At 42.4% G+C, this 17,026-nt stretch overlaps 2 protein-coding genes across 6 annotated transcripts in view; both read right to left on the reverse strand.

Moving 5' to 3' along the window:
* The window catches only part of LOC141051811 (uncharacterized), a 646,796-nt gene that overhangs the window by 218,922 nt on the left and 410,848 nt on the right, over positions 1–17,026 (reverse strand). The window lies entirely within an intron of this gene.
* LOC141052156 (uncharacterized) overlaps positions 6,386–17,026 on the reverse strand; it is a 155,139-nt gene continuing 144,498 nt past the window's right edge. The window contains exons 14-17 of the mRNA XM_073549387.1: positions 16,214–16,306; positions 15,954–16,043; positions 7,657–7,752; positions 6,386–6,597 (exon numbers count right to left, since the gene is read on the reverse strand). Coding sequence (XP_073405488.1) covers positions 6,386–6,597; positions 7,657–7,752; positions 15,954–16,043; positions 16,214–16,306 — 491 coding nt within the window. The remainder of the gene's footprint in view (positions 6,598–7,656; positions 7,753–15,953; positions 16,044–16,213; positions 16,307–17,026) is intronic.

The raw sequence follows: 17,026 nt of genomic DNA on the forward strand, positions 1-17,026 counted from the left end.
CCACTTGGGTTTGTCGCACCCCTGACTATACAAGGCAAGCTCCTGCTGAGACAACTCACAGATTGCATTAAGAACTGGGATGTACCACTCCCTGCGGACCAACAACTAAGGTGGAAGTCGTGGAGAGAATCTCTTTGCGCCTTGGATAAGATCCACATACCACTTTGTTACACTCCGGCATCCCTGGCTACGAGTCAAAGGAAAGAGATTCATGTATTCGCTGATGCTTCCACTGAAGCTATTGCCGCTGTCGCTTACTTGAAGGTTGTAGACTCTAACAATGCAGCCCATGTTGGACTTCTGTTTGGAAAGGCTAAACTGGCTCCTAAACCCAAGCACACCATACCCAGACTCGAGCTCTGTGGGGTTGTACTAGCCATAGAGATTGCAGACTTCATACAGAGTGAACTAGCTATTCACGTGGATGACACAAAATTCTACACAGACAGTAAGGTAGTTCTGGGCTACATATATAACCAGACGAAACGCTTCTACGTCTATGTCAGTAACCGCGTGGAAAGAATCAGGAAATCCTCTAAGCCCCAGCAATGGCAGCATGTCCCATCCCATCTTAACCCTGCGGACCTTGCTACAAGACCAGTGTCTATTGATGCCTTCCCAAGCTCTTCTTGGTTAACAGGACCAGGGTTCCTTCACGACCAATGCGAAGAGAATGCCGTTGAAGACAGCTTCAACCTTCAGGATCCAGATGTCGACCCAGAGATCCATCCTGATGTCAGCATCTTCATTACCAAATTCAAGGAGAAGTTTGGCTTGGACTGTTGGCGTTTTGATCGCTTCTCAACATGGACGAGGTTGGTTCGTGCATTGCAAGATTAGTACACATTGTACAATGCTATTGCAATAAGGACAGTAACACTGATTGTCATGGTTGGCATATCTGCCATAATCCCCTCTCTGCAGAAGACATTGCTCTGAGTGAACTCTTTTTGATATGCAATGTGCAGCAGAATGTTTTACACAAGGAACTGGAATGTATATGTAAAAAACAAGACGTTCCTAAAAACAGCCCCATTGTCAACTTAAACCCAGTAATAGACGAGAGGTGTTTATTGAGAGTTGATGGTCGTTTAAACAAGGCTAAATTGGATGAGGCAGAAAAGAATCCTCTAATTATTCCTGGTCATCACCATATCACCGCTTTACTAATACGACATTAGCATGAAAAAATCAAACATCAAGGCAGACACTTCACTGAAGGAGCCTTAAGAGCTGCAAGCCTCTGGGTTGTGGGAGCAAAGAGACCGATTTCCCATTTAATTCATGATTGTGTTCTGTGTCGTAAGACAAGAGGAAAACTGCAACAACAGATGTCTGATTTGCCTGCCGATAGGACAAGCACAGAGCCTCCATTTACCTATGTTGGCTTGGACGTTTTTGGCCCATGGGCAGTCATGGCGGACATGCAGAAAGTAAACGTAGGGCGGTGTTGTTTACGTGCATGAGTGTACGAGCAATACACATACAGTCATGGCCAAAAGTATTGACACCCCTGCAATTCTGTCAGATAATACTCAGTTTCTTCCTGAAAATGATTGCAAACACAAATTCTTTGGTATTATTATCTTCATTTAATTTGTCTTAAATGAAAAAACACAAAAAGAATTGTCCTAAAGCCAAACTGGATATAATTCCACACCAAACATAAAAAAGAGGGTGGACAAAAGTATTGGCACTGTGCGAAAAATCATGTGATGCTTCTCTAATTTGTGTAATTAACAGCACCTGTAACTTACCTGTGGCACCTAACAGGTGTTGGCAATAACTAAATCACACTTGCAGCCAGTTGACATGGATTAAAGTTGAATCTACCTCTGTCCTGTGTCCTTGTGTGTACCAATTGAGCATGGAGAAAAGAAAGAAGACCAAAGAACTGTCTGAGGACTTGAGAAACCAAATTGTGAGGAAGCATGAGCAATCTCAAGGCTACAAGTCCATCTCCAAAGACCTGAATGTTCCTGTGTCTACCGTGCGCAGTGTCATCAAGAAGTTTAAAGCCCATGGCACTGTGGCTAACCTCCCTAGATGTGGCCGGAAAAGAAAAATTGACAAGAGATTTCAACGCAAGATTGTGCAGATGTTGGATAAAGAACCTCCACTAACATCCAAACAAGTTCAAGCTGCCCTGCAGTCCGAGGGTACAACGGTGTCAACCCGTACTATCCGTCGGCATCTGAATGAAAAGGGACTGTATGGTAGGAGACCCAGGAAGACTCCACTTCTTACCCCGAGACATAAAAAAGCCAGGCTGGAGTTTGCCAAAACTTACCTGAAAAAGCCTAAAACATTTTGGAAGAATGTTCTTTGGTCAGATGAGACAAAAGTAGAGCTTTTAGGGCAAAAGCATCAACATAGAGTTTACAGGAGAAAAAAGAGGCATTCAAAGAAAAGTACACAGTCCCTACAGTCAAACATGGCGGAGGTTCCCTGATGTTTTGGGGTTGCTTTGCTGCCTCTGGCACTGGACTGCTTGACCGTGTGCATGGCATTATGAAGTCAGAAAACTACCAACAAATTTTGCAGCATAATTTAGGGCCCGTGTGAGAAAGCTGGGTCTACCTCAGAGGTCATGGGTCTTCCAGCAGGACAATAACCCAAAACACACTTCAAAAAGCACTAGAAAATGGTTTGAGAGAAAGCACTGGAGACTTCTAAGGTGGCCAGCAATGAGTCCAGACCTGAATCCCATAGAACACCTGTGGAGAGATCTAAAAATGGCAGTTTGGAGAAGGCACCCTTCAAATATCAGGGACCTGGAGTAGTTTGCCAAAGAAGAATGGTCTAAAATTCCAGCAGAGCATTGTAAGAAACTCATTGATGGTTACCGGAAGCGGTTGGTCGCAGTTATTTTGGCTAAAGGTTGTGCAACCAAGTATTAGGCTGAGGGTGCCAATACTTTTGTCCGGCCCATTTTTGGAGTTTTGTGTGAAATGATCAATGTTTTGCTTTTTGCTTCATTCTCTTTTGTGTTTTTTCATTTAAGACAAATTAAATGAAGATAATAATACCAAAGAATTTGTGTTTGCAATCATTTTCAGGAAGAAACTGAGTATTATCTGACAGAATTGCAGGGGTGTCAATACTTTTGGCCATGACTGTAGAAGTGATAGAGTCTATGGATTCCTCCAGTTTCATCAATGCCCTAAGACGATTCTTCTCCATCAGAGGACCAGTAAAATTAAGATCTGATTGTGGAGCAAACTTTGTAGGGGCCTGTCGAGAACTACAACTGAATTCAACACCAGTTCAGAACTTCTTGACAACCAATGGCTGTACCTGGGTCTTCAATCCTCCTCATGTTTCCCATATGGGCGGATCATGGGAAAGAATGATAGGCATTACTCGTCGGATACTGGAATCTATGCTGATGGACTCACATCTTTCCAAACTCACTCACGAGACCTTGCCCACTTTCATAGCAGAAGTCTCTGCTATAGTAAACTCAAGACCTCTTGTACCCATAACTATGGATCCAGAATCTCCTACTATTCACACTCCGGCAACTCTCCTCACCCAGAAACTTGGAACTGTTCCTAACCCGCCTGAAGATTCTGTATCCGGTGACAAATCTCAGAAACGGTGGAAGCATGTGCAACATCTGGCTAATTGTTTCTGGAAAAGATGGAAGATGGAGTACCTGATACTTCTCCAAAAATGAAGAAAATGGCAACAAGTAAAGCCAAATTTACAAGTAGGAGATATTGTCCTCATGAAAGACCAGAAGGAGGAAAGAAACACATGGCCTATGGGACTTACATCTAAAATCTTTCCAAGTGACGATGGCAAGGTACGCAAGGTAGAAGTGACAGTTGCTAAGCAAGGTGACCCCAAATCCTTCATTAGGCCTATATCAGACATTATCTTACTCATACCAGTTGAGGGTTGATTATCCATCCAATCAGTAGGAACTCTTTCAAGGAACTTAGACCTTTGGATTACAAATGGGTTGGAGACAGTTTGGCCAAGCGTGGCTACTCCAATCCGAAGATGGGTTATCCTTTGGATTACTTCAGGAACTCGTTATAAACATTTGTCTATCTTGTTAAACAATATGTTATTGTCGCATTGCATGCATTGTTTTTTATCTTACAGGTTGAAATATCCCTCCATGTACTTCAGGTAAACACTACCAATTCGAGACTGTTGATATGTGACCTGTCAAACATATTCGTTCAGACCGAGGCACGAACTTTGTCGGAGAAGCAAGAGAACTGCAACTGTCTTCCAACTTGGATATGAAGGACGTAGAAATATACCTAAGTGTACATGGGTGTACTTGGACTTTTAACCCACCACATTCTTCACACATGGGAGGTGTATGGGAGAGAATGATAGGTGTCGCAAGGAGAATCCTCGATTCAATCTTCTTACAGGAAGGATCTGCAAGACTGACACACGAAAGCTTGACAACATTAATGGCCGAAGTGTCAGCCATCATAAACGCCAGACAGTTGACTCCAATTTCCAGTGATCCTGATGACCCAACTGTTCTCACCCCAGCCCTGCTGCTTACGCAGAAGACCGACTCTAATTGCTCTCCACCTGGAGAAATTAATGTTAAAGACTATTACAGGAGTCGATTGAGACAAGTACAGAGTCTCTCCAATGTCTTTTGGGACAAGTGGAAAAAACAGTACCTGCCTACGCTGCAACAGAGGAGAAAGTGACAAACCAGCAAGCCTAACTTCCAAACTGGCGATATAGTACTAATGAAAGACTGTCTGTCTCGGAGAAATGAAAGGCGATTAGGTCTCATTACCCAGACATTCCCAAGTAAGGATGGAATCGTATGTAAGGTGGAAGTAAAAATAGGAAAACAAGGCGAGACCAAATTGTTCCTCAGGCCAGTAGGGGATCTCGTTCTGCTTTTTTCGTCCAATGAACACAATAGTGACGTCAAGCGGGGAGTGTTCTGTCCAGCCATATAATTGCTGTCTAGAAAGTCATTTTTTTGTGTTTTACATTCATATATTTCATATTGTAAGGTAACAACACCACCTGCTGGCCGTTTAATGCATAGATTCTAGTTTAATTTGCAATGTATTGTGGGATTGTTCCTGTTACATCATAGTCTTGTTTATGACACTGTGAGAGGAACAGCAGCCATTATTCCTCTATATGTCTTATGAGAAACTACACCATTTGCGTTCTTCATGCTTCTTAAACAGCCTGCTCTAAGCTTGGTTGGTAAGCACTATCTAGGTATTATAATCCTGTGTTTATAATGTTTGTTGTATTAAATAGGCAATCATCAGCTATGTATTACCTCATGGTACCTATGTATTACCTCATGTTACCTACGTATTACCTCATGGTACCTATGTATTACCTCATGGTACCTATGTATTACCTCATGTTACCTATGTATTACCTCATGTTACCTATGTATTACCTCATGGTACCTATGTAATACCTCGTGGTACCTATGTATTGCCTCATGTTATCTATGCTTTACCTCATGCAACATATGTATTACCTCATGGTACCTATGTATTACCTCTTGGTACCTATGTATTACCTCATGTTACTGTGTATTGCAGACTATATGTATTTTATGCTCTGTACAGTTATATATTCTGAAATGCTCCTGTTATTGCATCCTATCGTTTCACCCTTTCCTGTCACATCTGCAATCAATAAAAGAAGGTTACAATTTTACAGCCTCTTTTTCTTAAAGAAGACAGGGGGTTTAGCTACATGTCGCATTGCACACCCTGCTAACGTGTATGAGGACAGTATAGAAATACCATACGGGGACAGATTACACTACTACTTCTGTGCCAATCATTCTACGTAAGCCTCTGTGAAAAGGCCAGTAAATAAGCGCCTAACTACTTCAGTATTGTCCATTGCACTTGACATCGGCCTGGATAAACCCAAATGTTTCTTTGTGATGATGCAACATGTTAGCATTCGGGGCCCCACTTTAAACTTTTGTCCAGGGCCCCACATTGTCTAAAACTTGCCCTAGTGGTGAATCATGTTATATCTCCTGCATATAGAGATGTTGTCAGCATTGATGACCAAGCGGATTCAATGCAAATCATATGTGTGCTATACACATCTCTTCAGGGCAAATGTAGCTTTCAAATCATACTTTCTATTAGCAGTGAAAATAATTTCCTGTGAAAATTTGGCAAAGGTGGTGACTTCAAATTTAAAAAGATTTTTATATCTCTAGTGATCACATGTGCTCCATAATATTGAGGTAAATCTTACTTACGTGGACATTCACACGGTATAAGAGGACATAGATTACTGTAGTACATTTCTGGGCTGCAGTGTTGAGGAAGGCACCAGCACTGACCATCTCCTATGTTTAGAAGACATGAATATTATTATCATCATTGTTCTGTATAAACGATCAACATAATGTTCCAACGCAGCAAAGTAAAGAGGCAAATAGGAAAAGCAGGATGGTAGTTTTGGCTGCGTTGGGTTGTTTTTTGGTAAGTTTAGTAAGTTCAATATTCAATAGCATACCTTCAGTGGTAGTTGGCATAGTTGTAGTTGTTGGGCGTTGTGTGGTAGAAGGCGGCAGAGTTGTATTTGATGGATGTTGTGTAGTAGTAATGTCTGTTACCAGAAAAGAAATGTATTACAGTGAAAGAGAATGTGGTGGTGGTCATCGGTGGTGGGCAATGGGCACATAGCAAACATGATGTCACATGCTAAACATAGAGTAAGACATGTAACTTTGTGTCACTCAAGTCTGGTATTCCATCTATGTCTAGTCCCCACACAGATCCTGCTGCACCTCCCTGTGGGCTCCAACATTCCCATGACCATTGGGACCAGTCTATCACACTTGGTTTCTCTAGAGAGGAGTCATGCAACAATTTTCTATGTAGTAACAAGCATGATGGGACCAACTGGGATTCCAAGAGATGAATAGATGTCTTTAATGTTGGTATGCCCTTACTTGTAGAGGATGTCGATTATTTAAAGAAATCTAGTATATGACATAACCCACCAGTTTTTCGAATCATCTCTCTCGCATCATTTTTGATTTTTGGTGGAATGCACAGCTAGAACCATTATTAGACGTATACTTTAATGTGTGATTAGATACCTATCATGGTGCCCACTGATATCAATACATTATTAATGTGCCTTCTCAACAAGAGTGTTTTTTGGCAGATATAAAGGTTTTATCAGTAGAGGTTAGTTAATCGATGTGATGCATATTGAATTCCTATAAACATTTGTGAAATTTATTGAACCAGGCGAATTCAAACAATTTGGGATTTGCTGAATGAATTAAATTGGTCACAAACATTTCACATATTACAGAAGAAAGCATCAGCCAGAAATGGATCAAAAGACCTCGGGCACAGCTGGGTTGGTTTTCCCATAATGTCTCACAGATATCGCATTACATGGTATAACCCAGCCAATCAGGAGGGACTATCACAACCTGTATAAAAGCAGAAGTAGGAAATAGGGCTGCCATTTTGTGGTGAATCTAGGAAAGGAAAGAGGTGATTAGGAAAAGCAAGTTGATAGTTTCGGGTGCCTGGGTTTGATTTAGCAAAAAATCATTTTTGGTGGAGAACCTCTTCCATTGGAAAGAAGCCAGATAGTGAGGCTGAAGAGCCAATACCCTTTGTAAGTTTAGCAAGTTAAGTAACGTACCATTAGCAGTAGGTGTCATGGTTGTAGTTGTTGGGCGTTCTGTCTTAGTAGGTGGCATGGTAATTGTTGTTGGGCTTTGTGGAGTAGTAGTAGTGGCTAAACCCAGAAAATAAAACAAAACAAAATTGTTATTTCATTGCAATCAACAATGAGAATATGATGATGGGCAATGGACACATAGCAAATGTGACATGGACAGTGACATGCCCAACATAGGTAATAATGATGATATGTAACTTTGTTGAACAGGTATTACTTACTCTACCCAGTTACTGTTGTAAGTACGTGATACTACATAGTAGATAGACAGAGGGGTACATGCAAATCATGGGTCCCTGAAGCAGAAGTCTTAATTGGACCATACCCTAAAAAAGAAAATATTTGGTGGAGGCGGTAGGGTAGTAGTGCATCATTTTTTTAGTCACAGAAGGGCATACTGTACCTTCCTATTTGTGCTGTTTCAGCTTATTCTGTTAGACTTTCAGCCATACATGGACATTTATGTAATGGTATATACTTAGTTTATCATCTATTGTATTTGTTATACTTTGCTGCCATCTACTGGCCATTGCTGTATTACACTGTAATATTTTGTTATGGTACTTTCCCATAATACCTCTCTCTCTATAGCTCCTCCTATCTTTTTCATTCTGTTTCCTGTTTTTGTACTCCGGGCCATCTTGTAACACACATGCGCTGCAGAGCTGGAGAAAGGATTCTCTTGTTACCTCCAACCTGGAGCGCCTATCATCTCTAATCTGGTGCTTCTATAACAGCTCTAACCTACAGCCCTCGCTCCTACCTCATCTCCATTTCTTCATCTTCCTTGACATCTCATCTCATCAAGGTACTGTAAATAATGCCTGTTGAATTCATCACTGCATCATCCTTCCGGACCACCACGCGCCGCTGACAGGGATTGGGAGCACAGGCTGGCGAGTAACGCTATCCGCCGTTGTTTATATAGAGATTCGTGATCACATCCCTCAGACACATCTCATCCATGTATATCGGTGGCAGAATAGTAACAAGAGACCTAAGTCTACAGTTGTCTGTGTGTATATGCATTGTCTGCTAGCAAGTCTTAATCGTCCACCATCGTAGCTAAAACATGTCCACAAAAGGCACCGTGGACCCATCTGCAAGTGAAGCACATCAGGTTCCTGACACCATAGATGCTGCAGGAGCAGAGTCCGCACTTACAGCAGAGCAAGATGTACGACCCAAACGTGTAACCAGGCCGACACAAAAGGCCAGAGAGAACTTTGAGATTACTAGAGACGAGTTCCCTGATAACCTTGAACATTTATGGGGCAGAGTTGATCACTATTTAGCAGCTCTTCCACGCTCGCACAGAGACGCAGCAGATTTAACCGCCAAACTGAAGAGTTTATCTGCCGCCTATGATCGCTACCAGAGACTGTCTGCAAGGTACATCACATTCCTGAGTAACTGTGACATGGAAGATGCGCCAGCAGAACTAGCTGAAAGGGAAACTCTTCCAAGAAAAGACCTCATTAGTACGAGATGCCCAGGATAAAGCAGAACTCCGCATTGCTCACCTCCAAGAAGCCAGGTCACATCGCACAACATCGACCAAAATCACATCTTCATCTTCCAGATCATCTCACTCCAGGAAGTCAACATTGTCCGACAAGATACTGGAGATCCGTGCAGCTGCAGAGGAAGCTAAAGTAAAAAGCTCCTTTGCTGAGAGGGAGACTGAAGTGGAAGTAGAAGCCCAAATGGAAGCTCAAAGAAATGAGATGGAGGCTCAAAGAAACAAAATGGAAGCTCAAAGGAAATTAAAAATACTCCAAGCAGAAAGGAAAGCAGAAACAGCCCTTGCTAAACTGAAGGTTCTTCAACAAGCATTGGGACAAGAAGATAATTCAGATTGTCTTATTCCAGGAGAAATGGAGGACTCAGCTGATCGCACTTCTACCTATGACTCTAGCTAAGACATTTAACATCTGCACCAGCACCACCTCCAGTTTCTAACACGGATGCGCCCGCAAGTCAAGAAATGTCGCCACCTGCTGCCGACAAGGTAACTTCCAGCACTAACTCACAATTTAGGCCACAGCCAGCAGAACCTATAGAGACTAAACCGCAGTTTAACCCTTATGCCGCATCATTTCGTCCTGATTTGTCGCAGTCATATAAGCCAGAGAACTTGCATCCCCTAAGGATACCACAAGTTCATCCTGCAACAATGACCGGGAGATCGGACATGTCTGACTTCGCCAGATACATGATTCGCCGGCAGTTAATAAACATTAGTCTCTCGAAGTTTGATAATTGTGTCGTGAATTATAGAGCCTGGAAATAGACCTTTCAAGCAGTGCTCCAAGACCTTAATCTCACTGGCAAAGAACAACTGGATATGCTTGTTAACTGCTTAGGCCCTGAATCAGCAGAGCGCATAAAGACATTAAGGGCAGTTCATGTGGACTATTAAGATGCTGGTCTTATTGCAGCCTGGGAGAGACTGGAACAAGCTTACGGCAGCTCAGAAGCCATGGAATGTGCCTTATTTAAAAGACTGCAAACTTTCCCAAAGATAACTAACAAGGACAATAGAAAACTTCAAGATCTGAGCGACCTACTAAAGGAAATAGAATTGGCAAAATTAGACCCACGTCTCTCGGGACTGAGCTACCTAGATACTGCTCATGGCGTTAATCCAATCGTGTCCAAGTTGCCACACAGCATTCAGGATAAATGGGCAGACCAAGGCTCACGGTATAAAAGGCAGCATGATGTGTCCTCTCCCCCCTTTTCACATTTTTCGAGGTTCATCAGTGACCAAGCTCGGAAGAAGAATGATCCCAGCTTCGACTTCACTGAGCCCACTCCACCAGCATCATCATCATCTACAAGATATGATAACATTGCCAAACGTAGAGATTCAAGGAACACAGTATCCGTGTGAAAGACTGACGTTCCACTTACTACACCTGCCTTCACTAAAACAAATAATGTTGCTCCTAAAGTCGTGGACAGTAACCGTATGTGCCCTAAGCACAAAAGGCCTCACCCACTTAAAGAATGCCGTGGATTCAGAGCAAGGACTTTGCATGAGCGTAAAGATACCCTCAAGGAGCTTGGGATATGTTATAAGTGTTGTGCCTCCTCAGACCACCTCGCTAAGGACTGTAAGGCCGCCATTAAGTGCACTCAATGCAGCAGTGATAAACACGTCACAGCCTTGCATCACACGCCAGCTCCATACAACTCGCAACCTTCTGCGACATCCAATCCTGCTCAAAAGCATGGCGGGGAGCCACAAGTTCTTGATCCAACTGCAACTGCTGTTTCCTCCTCATGTATTGAGGTATGTGGAGAAGGGACTGTTCCTAAATGCTGTGCCAAGGTATGTCTGGTTAAGGTCTATCCAGAAGGACAACCCGACAAGGCCTCCAAAATGTATGCCATAATAGATGAGCAAAGTAACCGATCTCTAGCAAGGCCCAAATTCTTTGAGATCTTTAACATAAAGGGACAAACGACTCCATACACGCTGATCACCTGCTCTGGTCATATTGAGACTTCTGGCAGGAGAGCGTCTGGGTACATAGTCTCTTCAATCAAGGGAAACGAGCATATACCCTTGCCAACCCTAATTGAATGTGACCAAATACCTGATAACAGGGAGGAGATTCCCACTCCGGAAGCCGCGCTTCATCACCATTTTAGGCACCTGACTAAAGAAATCCCTCCTCTGGACATGAATGCTGATATTCTGGTTCTACTCGGGAGGGACATTCTGAAGGTCCACAAGGTGCGACAACAATGTAACGGCCCAGATAATGCTCCATACGCCCAAAGACTCGAACTACCCTGGGTAATCGTGGGCAATGTATGTTTGTATAGGAGTCACAAGGCATTCGAAGTCAATGCCTGTAAAACGTATGTGCTTCAAAATGGTTGTGCAACTCACTTTAAGCCATGCCCTCCTCACTACGAAGTGAAAGAAAGGTTCTCTGATTGCATCCAAGAGCCTCTGATGGCACAGCAGAGTTCGTGAAGGATGCCCAACAGTTTGTTGAAAAGGACTTCTACGTGGACGACGGTCTTAAATCCCTGCCCACAGCAGAAGAAGCCATAGATCTGCTCAAACGGACACAAGGTATGTTTTCTAAAGCTCATTTAAGATTGCATAAAATTGCCTCCAATAGTGCTGTTGTCATGAAGGCCTTTCACACTAACGATCATGCCGCAGAATTTAGGGACTTGAATCTAGGCCCAGACAATCCACCAGTGCAGAGTAGCGTAGGCCTGAGGTCGAACTTGCTAAAGGACTCCTTCAGCTTTCAGGTTAGTGGTGCGGAAAAACCATTTACTAAGCGCGGGGTTCTGTCAGTGGTGAACAGTCTATATGATCCACTTGGGTTTGTCGCACCCCTGACTATACAAGGCAAGCTCCTGCTGAGACAACTCTCAGAGTGCATTAAGGACTGGGATGTACCACTCCCTGCGGACCAACAACTAAGGTGGAAGTCGTGGAGAGAATCTCTTTGCGCCTTGGATAAGATCTACATACCCCGTTGTTACACTCCGGCATCCCTAGCTACAAGTCAAAGGAAAGAGATTCATGTATTCGCTGATGATTCCACTGAAGCTATTGCCGCTGTGGCTTACTTGAAGGTTGTAGACTCTATCAATGCAGTCCATGTTGGATTTCTGTTTGGAAAGGCTAATCTGGCTCCTAAACCCGAGCACACCATACCCAGACTCGAGCTCTGTGGGGCTGTACTAGCCATAGAGATTGAAGAAGACATTGCTCTGAGTGAACTCTTTTTGATATGCAATGTGCAGCAGAATGTTTTACACAAGGAACTGGAATGTATATGTAAAAAACAAGACATTCCTAAAAACAGCCCCATTGTCAACTTAAACCCAGTAATATACGAGAGGTGTTTATTGAGAGTTGATGGTCATTTAAACAAGGCTAAATTGGATGAGGCAGAAATGAATCCTCTAATTATTCCTGGTCATCACCATATCACCACTTTACTAATACCACATTACCATGAAAAAATCAAAAATCAAGGCAGACATTTCAATGAAGGAGCCTTAAGAGCTGCAGGCCTCTGGATTGTAGGAGCAAAGAGACCAATTTCCCATTTAATTCATCATTGTGTTCAGTGTCGTAAGACAAGAGGAAAACTGCAACAACAACAGATGTCTGATTTCCCTGCCGATAGGACAAGCACAGAGCCTCCATTTACCTATGTTGGCTTGGACGTTTTTGGCCCATGGGGAGTCGCTGCACGTCGTACCAGAGGCGGACATGCAGAAAGTAAACGTTGGGCGGTGTTGTTCACATGCATGAGTGTATGAGCAATAAACATAGAAGTGATAGAGTCTATGGATTCCTCCAGTTTCATCAATGCGCTAAGACGATTCTTCTCCATCAGAGGACCAGTAAACCAATTAATATCTGATTATGGAACAAACTTTGTAGGGGCCTGTCGAAAACTACAACTGAATTCAACACCAGTTCAGAACTTCTTGACAACCAATGGCTGTACCTGGGTCTTCAATCCTCCTCATGCTTCCCATATGGGTGGATCATGGGAAAGAATGATAGGCATTACTCGTCGGATATTGGAATCTATGCTGATGGACTTAAATGTTTCAAGACTCACTCACGAGACCTTGACCACTTGCTTAGCAGTAATCTCTGCTATAGAAAACTCAAGACCTCTTGTACCCATATCTATGGATCCAGAATCTCCTACTATTCTCACTCCGGCAACTCTCCTCATCCAGAAACTCCAAACTGTTCCTAACCCACCTGAAGATTCTGTGTCCGGTGACAAATATCAGAAACGGTGGAAGCATGTGCAACATGTGCAACATCTGGCTAATTGTTTCTGGAAAAGATGGAAAAAGGAGTACCTGACACTTCTCCAAAAATGAAAATGGCAACAAGTAAAGCCAAATTTACAAGTAGGAGATATTGTCCTCATGAAAGACCAGAAGGAGGAAAGAAACACATGGCCTGTGGGACTTATATCTAAAACCTTTCCAAGTGACGATGGCAAGGTACGCAAGGTAGAAGTGACAGTTGCTAAGCAAGGTGACCCCAAATCCTTCATTAGGCCTATATCAGACATTATCTTACTCATACCAGTTGAGGGTTGATTATCCATCCAATCAGTAGGAACTCTTTCAAGGAACTTAGACCTTCGGATTACAAATGGGTTGGAGACAGTTTGGCCTAGCGCGGCTACTCCAATCCAAAGACGGGTTATCCTTTGGATTACTTCAGGAACTTGTTATAGACATTCGTCTATCTTGTTAAACAATATGTTATTGTCGCATTGCATGCATTGTTTTTTATCTTACAGGTTGAAGTATCCCTCCATGTACTTCAGGTAAACACTCCCAATTCGAGACTGTTGATATGTGACCTGTCAAACATATTCGTTCAGACCGAGGCACACACTTTGTCGGAGCAGCAAGAGAACTGCAACTGTCTTCCAACTTGGTTATGAAGGACGTAGAAAAATACCTAAGTGTAAATGGGTGTACTTGGACTTTTAACCCACCACATTCTTCACACATGGGAGGTGTATGGGAGAGAATGATAGGTGTCGCAAGGAGAATCCTCGATTCAATCTTCTTACAGGAAGGCTCTGCAAGACTGACACAAGAAGTGTCAGCCATCATAAACGCCATACCGTTGACTCCAATTTCCAGCGATCCTGATGACCCAACTGTTCTCACCCCAGCCCTGCTGCTTACGCAGAAGACCGACCCTAATTGCTCTCCACCTGGAGAAATTAATGTTAAAGACCATTACAGGAGTCGATGGAGACAAGTACAGAGTCTCTCCAATGCCTTTTGGGACAAGTGGAAAAAACAGTACCTGCCTCCTCTGCAACAGAGGAGAAAGTGGCAAACTAGCAAGCCTAACTTCCAACCTGGCGATATAGTACTAATGAAAGTCTGTCAGTCTCGGAGAAATGAATGGCGATTAGGTCTCATTACCCAGACATTCCCAAGTAAGGATGTAATCGTACGTAAGGTGGAAGTAAAAATAGGAAAACAAGGCGAGACCAAATTGTTCCTCAGGCCAGTAGGGGAACTCGTTCTGCTGTTCTCACCCAATGAACACAATAGTGACGTCAAGCGGGGAGTGTTCTGTCCAGCCATATAATTGCTGTCTAGAAAGTCATTTTTGTGTGTATTACATTCATAAATTTCATACTGTAAGGTAACAGCACCACCTGCTGGCCGTTTAATGCATAGATTCTAGTTTAATTTGCAATGTATTGTGGGATTGTTCCTGTTATATCATAGTCTTGTTTATGACACTGTGAGGGGAACAGCAGCCATTATTCCTCTATATGTCTTATGAGAAACTACACCATTCATGTTCTTCATGCTTCTTAAATAGCCTGCTCTAAGCAAAGTTGGTAAGCACTATCTAGGTGTTATACTCCTGTGTCTATAACATTTTTTGTATTAAATAGGTAATCATCAGCTATGTATTACCTCATGTTACCTATGTATTACCACATGGTACCTATGTATTACCTCTTGGTACCTATGTATTACCTCATGGTACCTATGTATTACCTCATGTTACTGTGTATTGCAGACTATCTGTATTTTATGCTCTCTGCAGTTATATATTCTGAAATGCTCCTGTTATTGCATCCTATAGTTTCACCCTTTCCTGTCACATCTGCAATCAATAAAAGAAGGTTACAATTTTACAGCCTCTTTTTCTTAAAGAAGACAGGGGGTTTAGCTACATGTCTCATTGCACACCCTGCTAACGTGTATGAGGACAGTATAGAAATACCATACGGGGCAGATTACACTACTACTTCTGTGCCCATCATTCTACGCAAGCCTCTGTGAAAAGGCCGGTAACTAAGCGCCTAACTACTTCAGTATTGTCCATTGCACTTGTTATCGGCCTGGATAAACCCAAATGTTTCTTTGTGATGATGCAACATGTTAGCATTCGGGGCTCCACTTTAAACTTTTGTCCAGGGCCCCACATTGTCTAAAACTTGCCCTAGTGGTGAATCATGTTATATCTCCTGCATATAGAGATGTTGTCAGCATTGATGACCAAGCGGATTCAGTGCAAATCATATGTGTGCTATACACATCTCTTCAGGGCAAACGTAGCTTTAAAATAATACTTTCTATTAGCAGTGAAAATAATTTCCTGTGAAAATTTGGCAAAGGTGGTGACTTCAAATTTCAAAAGATTTTCATATCTCTAGTGATCACATGTGCTCCATAATATTGAGGTAAATCTTACTTACGTGGACATTCACACGGTATAAGAGGACATAGATTACTGTAGTACATTTCTGGGCTGCAGTGTTGAGGAAGACACCAGCACTGACCATCTCCTATGTTTAGAAGACATGAATATTATTATCATCATTGTTCTGTATAAACGATCAACATAATGTTCCAACGCAGCAAAGTAAAGAGGCGAATAGGAAAAGCAGGATGGTAGTTTTGGCTGCGTTGGGTTGTTTTTTGGTAAGTTTAGTAAGTTCAATATTCAATAGCATACCTTCAGTGGTAGTTGGCATAGTTGTAGTTGTTGGGTGTTGTGTGGAAGAAGGCGGCAGGGTTGTAGTTGATGGATTTTGTGTAGTAGTAATGTCTGTTACCAGAAAAAAAATGTATTCCAGTGAAAGAGAATGTGGTGGTGGTCATCGGTGGTGGGCAATGGGCACATAGCAAACATGATGTCACATGCTAAACATAGAGTAAGACATGTAACTTTGTGTCACTCAAGTCTGGTATTCCATCTATGTCTAGTCCCCACACAGATCCTGCTGCACCTCCCTGTGGGCTCCAACGTTCCCATGACCATTGGGACCAGTTTATCACACTTGGTTTCTCTAGAGAGGAGTCATGCAACAATTTTCTATGTAGTAACAAGCATGATGGGACCAACTGGGATTCCAAGAGATGAATAGATGTCTTTAATTTTGGTATGCCCTTACTTGTAGAGGATGTCGATTATTTAAAGAAATCTAGTATATGACATAACCCACCAGTTTTTCGAATCATCTCTCTATTAATGTGCCTTTTCAACAAGAGTGACTTTATGGAAGATATAAAGGTTTTATCAGTAGAGGTTAGTTAATCGATGTGATGCATATTGAATTCCTATAAACATTTGTGAAATTTATTGAACCAGGCGAATTCAAACAATTTGGGATTTGCTGAATGAATTAAATTGGTCACAAACATTTCACATATTACAGAAGAATGCATCAGTCAGAGATGGATCAAAAGACCTCGGACACAGCTGGGTTGGTTTTCCCATAATGTCTCACAGATATTGCATTACATGGTATAACACAGCCAATCAGGA

The sequence above is a fragment of the Dendrobates tinctorius genome, unplaced genomic scaffold, assembly GCF_039654945.1.
Source record: "Dendrobates tinctorius isolate UK_male_01 unplaced genomic scaffold, ASM3965494v1 ptg000158l, whole genome shotgun sequence".
Classification (NCBI taxonomy): Eukaryota; Metazoa; Chordata; class Amphibia; order Anura; family Dendrobatidae; genus Dendrobates; species Dendrobates tinctorius.